This window comes from Rattus rattus, chromosome 16, assembly GCF_011064425.1.
Source record: "Rattus rattus isolate New Zealand chromosome 16, Rrattus_CSIRO_v1, whole genome shotgun sequence".
In the NCBI taxonomy this organism is placed as follows: Eukaryota; Metazoa; Chordata; class Mammalia; order Rodentia; family Muridae; genus Rattus; species Rattus rattus.
In genome coordinates this window covers 24,785,621-24,799,561 of record NC_046169.1, presented here as the reverse complement: position 1 = coordinate 24,799,561, position 13,941 = coordinate 24,785,621, and the positions used below count along the sequence as shown (strand labels likewise).

Here is a 13,941-nt window from a genome sequence, read left to right as displayed (position 1 = left end):
TGCACGTGTGGGTGCGTGCCCACGGGAGCAGGTGTACATAGAAGCCAGAGATACTGGATCTCCTGGAGCTGGAGTTGCAGGTGGTGGTGAACCCTCCCAGTGTGGGTGCTGAGAACAGAACTGGGGAGCTCTGGTAGAGCAGGAAGCCTTAATCCGCAAGCCCGGTCTTCAGCCTCTCCTCTACCCTTTTGATTGGCATCTCCTGTTGCTGAATCTCCACCCATCATTTTTCTTTCATCCAATTTTACTAGAACAGGGACTCCTGACTTTTCATTTATATCTTTTATTTTTTTTTTCCCTTGTTGTGGTTCAACTCACAGCGTGTTCAACTCACTGGTGTGCACTTGCAACGAATAGCATTTCACTTTACACGTATTCTAAGATACATGAATGCATCCATTGTTTCCTCTGCCCGTCGCTTGTAAGGTCGTCACTGTCTCCAGTAGTTCTCTACAGGTTCTGTGGCTCAGACAACCAACTGTTTTGTAGAGCAGTTACAGACAAGACCAGAGTCGTGCCATGCACGCCTACACTTGTCCCAACTACAGCTATTTTTATGTCTTTGTTTTTGTCCTTTAACCTTCCTTGTACTGTAAGTCTAGTGGAAGTAAATTCAGCTAGTCTTCATTGGAGAACAAGTTGTCTCTCTCTGTCTCTGTTTATCTATGTGTGTGTGTCTATCTGTTGTCTGTCTCTCTCTCTCTCTCTGTTTCTTTTTCCTTCTCTCCCTTCTTTTTCATTCCCTTCCTTCTTTTCTCTCTTTCTTTCTCTCTCTTTCTTTCTTTCTCTTTCTTTCTTTCTCTCTTCCTCCCTCCCTTTCTTTTCTTTTTCTTTCTTTCTTTCTTTCTTTCCTTTCTTTCTTTCTTTCTTTCTTTCTTTCTTTCTTTCTCTCTCTCTCTCTCTCTCTCTCTCTCTCTCCCTCTCCCTCCCCCCTCTCTCTCTTCCTCTCTCTCTCTCTCTCTCTCTCTCTCTCTCTCTCTCTCTCTCTCTCTCTCTCTCTTCTCTCTCTTTCAAGGGTTCCTCTGTGTAGCCCTGGCTGCCCTTGGACTCTCTCTGTAAACCAGGCTGGCCTCAAACTCACAGGCACCCAACCTGCTTCTGCCTCCGTCTCTTTCGTTTTTGAAACACATTTTCACTGGGGCCTAGGATCCTGGACCACTTTTTCTAACTTTGCTTTTATTATTTAACTGTCTTAAAATATTTATTTCTGTGCGTGCGGGCGGGCACTGCAGAGCATGCGCAGATCCATCAGGGGATACCTGCAGCTCAATCATCTCTCTACCTTCCACCCAATGTGTCTCCCAAGAGCTATCAAACTCAGGTCCTCAGGCCTAACAGCAAACACCTTTACTAGTTGAGCAGCCGTCGTCACATTTTGGAAAAGATTAATATGCTAAGGAACCATATAGTTATTCTCTTGATACACACTTAATATTAATATATACATGGATTCGTCCATTTACTTCTGTGGGACCGAGGGCAGGACCCAGAGCTGTTCATGCTAGGCACGAGCTCTACCACTGACCTATATTCCCCACCCTGTGCCCTAATAGATTCACATTTCTCCTTTATGTTTGAGACGGGTCTCACTTTACAGGCTCGCTTAAAATTCACTGTGTAACCCAGGCTGGCTTTGAACTCACGGCAAGCCTCTTGTGTCAACCTCCTAAGCGTTCAAGTTATAGGCGTGCACCTCCCCGTCGCACAGTTTCAAAATATTATTCTTTTTCTTTTTCAAGGTGAGACATTTTAAAAACAAGCAAACACCTCTTTTGTTTTTTTTCACAACTTACCCTGAGTTTATGCATGTGTTTTGATATATGTTGTGTATCGCCATGCGCTTACATTCATAGGAAACATACAGAAGTGTTTTGTCTGATATTTCCAGCGTCATTCCGCACCGTTTCCTTTGTGTTCCGCCCCTGTTGATTCCCGTTTCCCCCTTCTGTATTTATACACATCACATTGTATTTATGTACCCGAGTGACCATATTTCTGCCTTGACGTGGACGTCCCAGGTCACAGGCTGTGCATATTTTTGATGCTATCTGAAACTGTTCAGCTGTCTGCTGGGTAGATTTATTTGTGTGGAGCTGGGAAGCTGCCTCCTTGTCCCCTGACGCCTCCCTTGGGGAACAGATTTCCATCCCATACAGAGGTGACACCACCCAGATTGCAGCTTCCCTGGATGATTAGGGCAGAGTCTCACCTTCAGGGTCCCATTCCTGGGATGTGACTTTCAAGGCTTGTCCGCACGCCCCTACTCTAGAGCTGAGGGCCACGTCCACCCTCCTGCCTGTGTCCATCCCTGCTAATTCTCAGGGTCACCTCGAATGGGAATGCGGCACATCCTTGCTTTAGGTGGGCATACAAAGCAGCTGGGTAAAAACGATTGCCTGAGTGTGCGGTCCCTTCCCAGGTCCTGGGAAAGTTAGAGCCAAATGTTGGGTGGGGGAGGGGCCCAGACTTCTTTGCATTCCGTAGTTATTGATGGAGTCGGGCTCCTCTACTCGTGATTCCATTGGCTCAGGCTTTGCTTTCTGTTGGGTACGTCTGACCTCTCCAGGAGGTGGCTCATTCACAGTGAAAACCACCCAGAAAGCCTGCATCTCAGTCACTGAGGTAGAGCACCTGCTCCGTGGCCCCTTTCCCACACTCTCAGCCCCCTCCCCCACTTCAGGCTTACTATGGAAATCCTATAGCTGGGTGTCTCGTGCACGGATATTGTCAGGCATGCAAGGTGGGGGTCTGGGTTACCTCCCTCCAGGCAAGTACCCCTCCCCCCCTGACACACAGGGTAGAAGTAGGAGTTACGGCAGAATACAAAGCAGAAACAGCCAGAGCCCCGTAGCTCCTTCTGTTCTATAGACAGGGGTGGAGGGGGAGGTTAGGGGGTTGGGGGGTATTGAGGGGATGTAGGGGGTGGAGCCTGCCTCAGGCTAAGGCTCGAGTTTGTCTTTGCTGACAAAGATCCCTTTCTGGCATCTGAGAGGACAGAGAAGTGCACACAAGAAAATGACAGTGGCCAACGCACTCACTTCAGAGATTAACTGGCTGGCATCGGAGCGTATTGGCCTGGGTGTCACTGTAAGAAATCATGGCTGTAACAGCAATTAGAGATGAGGACATTACAGAAAAGCAAACACTCCATTTGACCCCAGCCTCCTCCCCTGACCTCCTCCCACCCGGAGGGGTTTTGGAGGCCACTGTGAGGAGGCTGTCGGTTTCCTTAGTAATTTGCATTCATTTCCGTGTGTGTGCATGGAAACCAGGTAGATACTGCCTCCCGCATACCATTAGGATGCTGTGTGTGGTGTCGCTTTTTGTGTGGCATTTTCTGTGCGATGACACCTGGGCCGAGGATTCTTTTTCAACTCAATTGGGGGTGGGTGCTGGAGCGTTGGCTCAGACGTAAAGAGCAACATAACTGATTTCGCAGAGGATCTGTGTTCGATTCCTAGCACCCATGCAGCAGCTTACAACCGCCTGTAGGTACAGCTCCAGGAGATCTGATGTTCTTTTCTTACCTCTCCAGGCACAGACAGATATCCTCATCCCCCAACACACACATAAAATAAAATCTGTAAAATAAAAATGTAAGCAACAGTAACATGTGCACATGTAGTGTGTGTGTGTGTGTGTGTGTGTGTGTGTGTGTGTGTGTACATTTTTTGACTGGACTGACAACCAGCAATCTCCAGCAACCCCCAGCAACCCCCAGCAACCCCTAGCAACCCCCAGCAACCCCTAGCAATCCCTGGCAACCCCCAGCAACCCCCGCCAAGTCTCAGCAATCCCCGGCAATCCCCAGCCATTCCCAGCAATCCCTGGCAAACCCCAGCAAACCCCAGCATTTCCCAGCAATCCCCAGTAATTCCTAGCAATCCCAGGCAATCCCAGCAATCCCCTTGCCTCTACTTGCCCACAGCACTGGGGTTGCAGGATCACATAGGACCACACCCAGCTTCCTACATGGGTTCTGGGAATCTAATGCAGAGCCTTGTAGGTGTACAGCAAACAACGCTAACCACCGAGCCACCTTTCCAGCCCCCAAAGGTTTTTAAAGTACTATGCAGGAGTTTTATATTTATAGGTACCACATTCTATCATATTCATACACACTGCCTTTTAGTTCTGTTTATCTTACTTATTTATACACCTTATATTTTACATATCTGTCCCCCAGACTGGGAGGGGTCCAGGAGCTTTCCCAAGGGGACCAAGCTAAGGCAGTGACCCTGCCTCTCCCTGTCCCAGGGAGCTTTCCGTGGCCTCAGCAGCACACCATCCACTGTCTAGTTTTACTACTAGGATGATTTGCACCCTGCTGTCAGAGTTAGCCAGTGAGTTGTTGCGTTTACGGGGACTGAGGGATGTCATTGCTCCCACTGAACATACCTGTCCATTGTACCCTCAGCTCCGGAGAAGGCGTCTGGTCCAGCCAGGGCTGTGCACTCACGGAAGGAAACCTCACCTACTCAGTGTGCCACTGTACACACCTCACAAACTTCGCCATCCTCATGCAAGTGGTCCCACTGAAGGTGAGTGCCACATAGACCCCACGAGGTCCTCAGATCACAGCAGCCGTCACCACCCTGGGCACAGATCTAGACTAGCTACAAAGTTATCTTAGATCTGGAAGAGGGCTGGACACATTGTTCTCCCAGATCTGGGAGATGGCTGGACACATTGTTAACATCTTTGAAGGGCAAGATGGCGGGAGTCTGACATGAGTTGGCTCACATAGAAACCTACTTTGATTAAGGGAGCATACAGGGTCATGGGACCCAGACCAGAAGCCTAGAAGCTGTGAGCTGTCGTAGGAAGATGCTCTGGGGTTGTAGGAAATGAACCAGTGGCTTTTGACAAGCACACCAAGAGCCAGCCGAGAAAGTACCTTGGCTAGTGATGTTGTCTTTGGAGGTAACTTCTTAGTCGGGGGTAGGGGGGTTTGGGGGGTTTGGGGAGTCTGGGGGGGGTTGAGCAGGTGAGCATCCGTACTGGCTGGGAACCCCAGTGTCACAAAGACCACCCAGAGGGAAGGCACAGGTGCATCCCCAGTCTCACTGTGGGAGACAAGAGTGCTCATGCCATTGGGGACATTTTGAATGACTCCAGAGTAGAGTGTCTACCTCTGGACCCTCTATATGCTGGACCCCTGGACTGAGAGATTTTCGACTTTTCTTTGGTCTACCTGGGAGGGTCTGTTGAGCACTACAAAGGGGTGTGTGCTCCCCAGAGAGCGGCTGCTCAGGCCTGGCATTCGTCTCAAGAGAGGTCCAATCTACACAGTCAAAAAGGGGAAAAAAAAATCAGAAGAAGAAGGAAATCCAGACTCATTTATATCATAAATCTGTCACCAGTGAGTATTGGTGACACCAAATTTAGACAGTCTGTGGGTGTCTTCGTGGGAGAAAAAATCACATCTATTCATTGCTAGGAAAGGTTGATTTGAAAATGGTTTAAAATTATCCCCGTTTAAAAGGAAAAGACTCATGAACATTAACAGAATTAAGGCAGCTCTCAGAAGCGAGACCAAGCCTGGGGCACACTTATAGAATTCATAAGGCGTTACAAATGACCACATCTCCTGGACACCAAGCCAGCTCCTTCCTGGGTTCCGAGTCCTCTCTTGTGGTCTTTGAGTTTGTGGTTCAAGTCTTACCCCATCGTGTTCCCATCTCTTTTACTCTCTGAGAACTCTCCTGGCCTCCTCCACTCCTGATTTCTTCCTTGGGCCTCATAGCTAGAAGCTTCTGTCTTCCTGGTTGAGTGAGTGGGGTCTTTCTGGGCAATCTCAACAGACAGTGAGGCACACCTGAGTGGTAACTTAGATTACTAGACCAATACTAGGAGGGGTGCTCTAGGATGATGTCCCAGGGAACCCCAGGATGCTAAGAGGAATGCTCTAGGATGATGCCCCCAGGAGACCCCAGGATGATGCTCCAAAGGACCCCAGGGTGATGTCCCAGGAGATGTCAGGATGATGCTCTAGGAGACCCCAGGATGATGTCCCAGGAAACCCTAGGAATGTGCTCTGAGGTTGGCCTTGCCTACTCAGCAGGTCCCATTCAAATCCATGAATTTTAAATGTGCAAACTTGGTGATCTAATCAGAATTTCATGCTCAGATACCTTATCTGAAAGTCTCAATTTCTGGATTTGATTAAAAAAAAAAAAAAAAGTCAAACAGGGCTAGGGATACGGCTCAGTGATTAAAGCACTTGCCTTGCATGCTTGAGGGCCAGGAGTTTGGTTCCAAGAGACACACATAAATGTTGCGTGGGTGCGGCCGGCAGCCCACCTCCAGCTCCAACCTTGGAAGGTGGAAATGGAAATCCCCAGAGCAAGCTGGCTAGCTAGACAAGCCAGATGGGAGAGCTCTGGGTTTGAATGACAGGCCCTGCCTCAATGAATAAGGTAGGAGCGGGATGGAGGGAGATTTCTGACATCATTCTCATGCCTCCACACGCATCTGCACACACACGTGCAAAGACACGCACACCGCGTGCCTGTGTATACACCCATGCACAAATTAATTACATGTAATTAAAAAGCAGAGGACCCAGCCACACTGAGCTGAATTTGACCGGGAACAATATCGGAGGGGATGGAGGTGACGCAGCCCTCGCAGGAAGAGGGGTCATGGGCTCAGCTCATTCCTGTCTCCACCATCTTCCCTGTACCAAGCTCGGTAGACAGTCACCTTCAGTTCCTGCTTCTCATTCTTGTCTGTGGGAGAAGGATGGCCCAACTGTGCCAATGGGCTCAGGTGAGGGAGGAATAAGTGGTCTTTGGGTAGAGTGGTCCCACATGCTCCTCAGAGTGGGAACCCCAGCTGGCCGCCTGCAGTCTTTCCAGGCACTTCAAGGGCATTGAGTTTGTGGTCACTGACTCAGAGGGACCCAGTCCTGAAGCCAACGCCAGGTTTTTTTTGGTTTTTTGTTTTGTTTTGTTTTGTTTTGTTTTGTATTTTGGCATTTCTAAATCTGGCCATGATGGGAAAGAATGGGCGTAGCACAGCCTGGGTACACCCTACCGCCCTGAAGCTGGTGTTGGGGTGCGAGCGTGGGGTTCTGTCATGGAACCCCCTTGGCATTCAGGGTCATTATACCTATCTCTAGTCTGGAGCTAAGCTAGTGGCAATGGGATGCGGCCCTGAAGGGGGCTTGCATGTAGGGATGAAAGCAAGGGGTGGCAAGGCTGGTGGGACCAATGTGTGAGCTGTTTTTGTGGTCCCAGGAGCGCATCATAGCCAGGACCACATGGGTGCTTCCTAGGGTTGGGGGAGTATGTGAGGACCAGGCACTGGTAAGCTCCTTCTACAGGACATTCAGCCTATGCAGGTCAGGCAATCTCCAGGAGATACTTGTGTCCCTGTCCTGGGCTGTTGGGTCTGTAGTACTCACTCCTTCCACCCAACTGTGTCAGCTGTTGGGACACTCAGGGTTCCTCCCTGCTGTGTGCTGTGGGGCTGCTAGCTCCCGAAGGCCATGGCAGATACCAGAAGGAGACCGAGTGGGTACCATTCAGTCTGAGAACCCAGCCTCAGCACCCGACCTTGAGGCCCTAACCCCAAGCACTCAGCTGAGGGTTCTGCTTCTGAACCCTCCTTTATCCCCTAACCCTCAACCCCTGAACTCCATGCCTGGCACAGAATGACCTTTGAGCATGAGGACCTTAGGGGTGTCCCTGTTGTGAGGGCTCATGGCAGACTGGGATGGAGAGAGGAGAATGAGGGGCAGGCCTAGCCACGCCCTCTGGGAGTATGGACCTCTTACATTAAATCACCAGCGTCCGAGGTAGCTCAGCTAATAAAGCATTTACCATGCAAGTGGGGGCTGGAGTTTGGGTCCCTAAGCACCCCTAGAAAAACTGAATGGGCTTCGGGGATTCCTGGTTCAAGCTGGCTAGCTAGGCTAACCCAATTGGCTCTGGTTTCAGCAAGAGCTCTTACCTTAGTAATAAAGGGGGATGGGGGGCTGGCTGAGGAAGATCCCAGATGCCATTGCTAGAGGCCTAAGGGTAGAATCTCTTCCTCATCATCTTCCCTAATCCTCCTCCCTGTCCTGTTCTCGGCCCTGTTGCCTCCCATTTCAAGTTCCTTCCTGTCTCCCACTGTCTCATTCTCTCCCTGTGACAGCCTCCCCATTAGTTGCTTCCTGTCAGCCATCTTTCCCTTCCCTACCCCTAGGTGCCCCACCCTAGGTCCTTACTCTGGGGCCCACCTTTTAACTCCCTGACATCAGCTCCTCCAGCCAGACCCAGGATGCTGCTGTTGGAACAAGAGTCACTTAAAATGCCTTATTCCAGAATCTTCATTTAAGAATCAGATGCTCTGAAGCTATGGGGGGGGGCTTTCTGCAGAGTGGGGGTTGTCTGTCTCCTCTGGGATCCTATTTCAGGAGGACGCTGCCTTCAGAAAGGAGGTATCGATCCACAGAGGAAGGGGTAGGCTTGGTGACTAGGTGCAGGGACAGATGTGGCAGAGGGAAGTCTCGGACCTACGGTGCCCAAAAAAATGAAGCAAAGGACTGAGGGTGACCAGCACGAGCAGCTCAGGCTCCGAGGTGAAGCGTTCCATAGCCTGAGTTTTGATCTCCTTATGGGCGGGGAGCTCCTACAGGAGTCCAAGGACCCCATGGAAGAGGCATAAGGAAGTAGAGGAATTCTTTGTGGATTTTTGTAGACATTCTACACACACCGCAGAGAGCAAACCAACCCCCCACCCCCAGCCACCTCCCTCGCCATGCCATCGGTGGTTTCCATCACCGCCGACAAGCCTTCCGAGCCTGCAGCAAGCACCCCTTTGTTCTCCGAACAAAGGGTGAAGATTGCTCCTTTCTTACAAACGATTTGGTGCGTCTTGGAGATTGCTCCAACTAGGTGCATACAGAGCAGCCACATCCGTGCGCCTCCCCAGGATTCTGACCTCCACGGGGACTTGCTTCGGTGGTAGCTCTCCCTCCAGCCCTTTCAGAGAAGGGCGAGATGCCGCATCCCCCTTCGACGCCCTCTTTGAGTGCCATAGGTTAAATGTCCCAGCCGGACCCGAGACCCAGAAAGTTCAATGTTAAAACCCAGGCCGATGTCTTCAAGCAGCCTGGCCACGCCTCTGAGATGATCAGGGAAAACAAGGGGACCTTTGCCAGCAGTTACGGCTGCCCCCAGCGCTTTGGAACCAGGACCTGCCAGCGAAGGCACAGGGAGAGGGTCCTTATCTCCTGGTGTCTGGTGTTCATGAAGGACTCAGTCTTGAGGACCTAATTCACTCCTGGCCCTGGGTCTTTGGTCCTTGAATTCCGACCCGGACTTCTAGGTTCTGGGCTCTGCACTCCAGCCAGGAAGGTAGCTCCCTGTTGTGATTGGCAGGTTCGCCAATCTATCAACCTCAAGGTTGATAGATTTCATCTGGCTTTGGCTGCAAGGCCTGTATTTTGTTTACTGCGAAGAGCAGGTGTGCCTCATTTCCCTGGTAAGCCAGGTGGCTGATGGGAGACAGAGAGACTCCTGGGTCCTTGTAGGAAGTGTCTGAGGTCCAGATTCCTTAGAGGACTCTCCCATGAGGTGACCTGAGCTGCAGAAAGCCTGGTCTCGGTGTCTAATTAACTCCATGTGGGGTCATAGCATCTCCATCCTTCCACAGTAACTGGGTTGCTCATGGCCACCCGCATCTGCCTCGCATATCCATCTCCATAGGACGCAGGGTGCTGACAGCCTGGGCTCAGCCCCAGTAAGGCTCCTGCCTGTGGTCAGCAAATGACATAGCTGATTAAGGTGAGGGATAGTCGCCAAGCGCGAGCTGTCCAGCGAACCATGGCGTCTCTCAAGACCTGGCTGTATCTGGGCTCTGTCCAGGGCCAGAGAGCTGCATGAAGGAACCTCAGCCTTTATCAGAGCTGGGACGCCATCCCTTAGAGCCGAAAACCCCCAGCCTCAACAGAACAGGGATGGGTAACCAGATGCTGGGGGATGGATGGGACCGTCAAATACAGGCTGCTGGGCTCCAGTGGAATTCATAATCTGTTTACATGTGTCTTCTGTTGCACGAAAGATAATCTGTCATGACAGATGCCAGTCTAGGTGACCGCATGGGTGTCCATTTAATAGAAGGTCCCAAGGGCTTGTGTATGCCTTCCAGTGAAGATATGCACGTGGTGACTGTCAATGTGGGGGTTAGCGATACCGAGGACAAGAGATGGAAGTGATCCTCTATGGCTTAGCATATTTTCTCCCCCAACATGCTGTGTGAAGTCTTCCTAGCCTTATGTCTGTGGATCCACTGGTACCTACCTCAAGCCTCTCAATGTTGCCCCCTGCATTTCATAGCCAGAGGAGGCACATGTCTCTCTGATCATCCTAGATCAGTCATTCAGACATGGCTGGGACTATGGGGGTGATATGGGGGAAGCCAGGGGATACAATGTAGCAACTCAGAGCAGGGAAAATGCCAACCCTGAAGTCCAGTGTGGTATAGCTCTCTGTCTGTGTGGCAAGTCACAAGGCCAGCATTGTGGGTGTATCCGCGATGGCACCATCCCAGCCAGGGGATGGGATGGGAGGCCAGCCTCCCACATCTCCTCCTGTTCCTGCAGCTCACGCTCGGACACCAGGTGGCGCTGTCGTCCATCAGTTACGTTGGCTGCTCTCTGTCCGTTCTCTGCCTGGCTGCCACACTGGTCACCTTCGCAGTACTGTCGTGAGTCACCCTCTCCTTGGGTCCCCGGGAAGTCTAGCAACTTACTGGAAATATCAGTGCATCCTGTCTCTCCATCCATTCCTCTCTCTGGCTTTGAAGACCCTGGGGGAAGAGGGTTTGCATTCCAGCCCTGCAAGTAGGGCACAGAAGTGACTATGTGACTGTTCTTCCGTGACTTTCACTTTCATATCTGAGGTGCAGGAAAGATGGAAATAGCAAGGCCTGTACGGTAGGCTCAGGTTTTAGACATGCCAGAAAGGTCTGGAAAGTCCCACCTTGGTGCTTGAGTTCCGGTGGGATCTGAGCCAGGCAAAAGCTAGCACAGGCTTGGCTGCACCCTCTTCAGCAAGCTGTGGTGCTCGGTTTTGAGGCCAAGTGATGCATAAATGCCTTTGGATGGGGCCCATCAATAACCAAGAGTAAACAAATACCTTCTCGAGCAGTCGGCCATGCACAAGGAGACAGTGCACGGAGGTGAGCACCTTGGGGTGGGAGCCCAGGAAGCTCTCCCTTTTGGTTGCTATCCAGGCCTCTAGGCAGAGCCCTGCCAGGAGTGACTATAAAAGAATGGCAGGTCCTGCAGCCACCCTCCTGTATCCAAGAGGCACTCTCCCTCCCTCCCTGCGGCCCACGATGGCACTCATGACGTCATGGGGTCTATCTTCTGCAGGTTCTCATTCAGAATTTCAATTAGAATCCTCTATCTCCCCACCCCCACCCCCCACAGTGGAGGGTGTGAAACAGAAGAAGGCCCAGGGAAGTTAGACTGAAATTCCCGGAAGGGCTCGAGCTGTGCAGGGTGACTGGGGCTATGAAAGGAACTGGGAGGCAAGCCAAGAACCAGCAGGCTCTAAGCAGGGAGCTATGGGACGGGGCAGGGCTAGGGTCTATGAAGATACCCATGGTTTCTCAAAGAGTAGTAGATGGGGACCTGAATGGGGATAGGGTGTCGAGGCTCAGCTCCGGGACTCACACCCGCCTCTCTGTCTTCAGTTCCGTCAGCACCATTCGGAACCAGCGTTACCACATCCACGCCAACCTGTCCTTCGCCGTCCTGGTGGCCCAGGTCCTGCTGCTAATCAGTTTCAGCATGGAGCCTGGCACGGTGAGTAGGTGCTGGTTCTCAGCCTGTAGCCGTCCCCTTGCGCCCAGGTGTCTGTCTCCTCAGGAAACTCGGGAGGGAATTGCTGGAGTCTCTTCTTGGGCACTGGGAGTGGGCATGGCTGGGGAGTGGCGGAGCCATGGGTCATAGGACTTTGGGTTGAGAGACTGTCTTGGCTCCCCACGATGAAAATGAGGTCATGTGACTAGACGTGTCCCGGGAATGAGTACGAATAAACAAAACCTCAGCACAGTCACTGTGCACCCTGTCTCACCCTACACCTTTGCTTGGCTCCCAGGTCCCGTGCCAGGTGCTGGCTGTCCTCCTACATTACTTCTTCCTGACTGCCTTTGCTTGGATGCTGGTGGAGGGACTGCATCTCTACAGTATGGTGATAAAAGTCTTCGGGTCAGAGGACAGCAAGCACCTCTACTACTATGGGATAGGTTGGGGTACGTAGTAGGGGTGGGGCAGAGGGCAGGGATAGGCTGGGATGTGGTAGGAGTGGGGCGGATGGAACGGAATGGGTTCTGGTGGCAAGGAGGCAGAGCAGGTGAGTGTGGGGCAGGGTTTGGTAGAGATGGGGTGGGTTTAGATGAAGATGGGATGGGATGGGGGCATCAGGTGTGGAGGGGCATTGCTGGAGATGGGATTGGGCAACGCGGTTCCACTTTTGACTGGATTAAGGCTTGTCTCACGGCGTATTAATGTCCCCACTGTCTTGGGAAGAGTCTGCGCTCCGCTGTGGGATGGTGCGTTCTGTTCGTGTCAGGCTTAGCTAATTCGAGGCGACATTCGAGTTCTCCGTTCTGGCCTAGGCCTTCCCTCTGTTCGCTCTGCCCTTTGTTCGATGTGAGGTGTTGACGTCACTTGGGCCTGTTCCTGTTCCTTCTCCCTCTCCGCCCTTCCTTCGAGTTAAGTGGGTATTTTTCCTGTGTGGCGCTTTAATGCTCTTAATGAGTTCTCCCTGTATTTTCTGGGTTGTTTTCTTTAGTGCCTGCCCCTGTGCTTACTCTATGCATTTCAGCATATTAAAATCTATTTTATGTTCTCACTAAATTACAGCGCGACACGGAAGCGTTGCTTTTAAGTGGTTCTATTCCTTTATCCCCTTTCCTGTGATTATTGCTACACATATCACAACCGCGTGGGGGGCCACGGGCTATGGTATTACCTTTCCAACCTCCCCTCTCTGACAGTAGTGGAGTGAGGAGATGGGGGGGTCTCTGCGAGGTGTGTCCTGTTATCCATCGGACCGACGGACCACGCCCAGTCTTCTGCGGTTGTCCCTGCGAGTCTGAATTGCCATCTGGTCTCGTCACCAGGCTCCCATGCAGCTTTCCCTCTCTCCCATCCCCTGCATGCCTCAGAAGCTTATTACATTTCTATTTGTTATGGACCTAATAATGCAGCTCTATAAATGTCATTTGATATTATTGCTTTTTAACTCAATTGAGAGAACAGAAAAGAGGAGGGCGCCCAACTCTACCACCGCTTATAATTTCATAAGCTATCGGTGTCGCGGGTGTAGGCTTCTGCGTCTCTCCGCGTGTCCACGTGTCTGCGCGTGTAGCCGGGTAGGCGCGCGTGGGCGTGTCTCTGTGAGTGTGCGCGTCTGTCTGTCTGTCTGGTGTGTGTATGTGCATCTTTGTGCCTGCACGGATGCGCACGTCTGTGCACGCCATTGCCATGGATGCCCCTAGCTCTCTTCCCTGAGTGCTGCCTTCTCTTTCTGTATCTGGGGAAGCAGGCTCTCTTACCACATGCTCTTCTTGGCTGTTTACCGGACAATGTCCGTTTCGCCTTCCTCTTAGGGCGTGGCTGTGCTGGACACTGATGCCTTTCCTAAGGAAACCTTGTGTTCCCTCATTGCCTCTGTCTCCACGGCTGGCCCTGAGGTCTGCTCTTCATTCTCTCGTGTCCTGGAGCCGGAGGGCGGCTATTCTCCTGTCTCATTCAGCCTTTCCACTCCCTTTCAGCCTTTGCACTCAGTCGTGACCAGGCTGCCTCCCTCCCGAGCTTCCTGGCATTCTTCCTGGTCCTTATCAACTGTTGAAGCAGCCGTGGTGGCTTTAGACACCTGCTCTGCTCTCCTCTCTGACAGCCTCCAGTGTCGGCTAGAAGTGCCGTGGTGGCTGAGT

The 13,941-nt window shown here is 51.7% G+C and overlaps 1 protein-coding gene across 2 annotated transcripts in view; it reads left to right on the top strand.

Moving 5' to 3' along the window:
* The window catches only part of Adgrd1 (adhesion G protein-coupled receptor D1), a 111,073-nt gene that overhangs the window by 76,594 nt on the left and 20,538 nt on the right, over positions 1–13,941 (top strand). For both annotated transcript variants that reach the window (XM_032886901.1, XM_032886900.1), the window contains 4 exons: positions 4,418–4,541; positions 10,595–10,698; positions 11,692–11,803; positions 12,099–12,252. In XM_032886901.1, the coding sequence (XP_032742792.1) occupies positions 4,418–4,541; positions 10,595–10,698; positions 11,692–11,803; positions 12,099–12,252 (494 nt within the window). The remainder of the gene's footprint in view (positions 1–4,417; positions 4,542–10,594; positions 10,699–11,691; positions 11,804–12,098; positions 12,253–13,941) is intronic.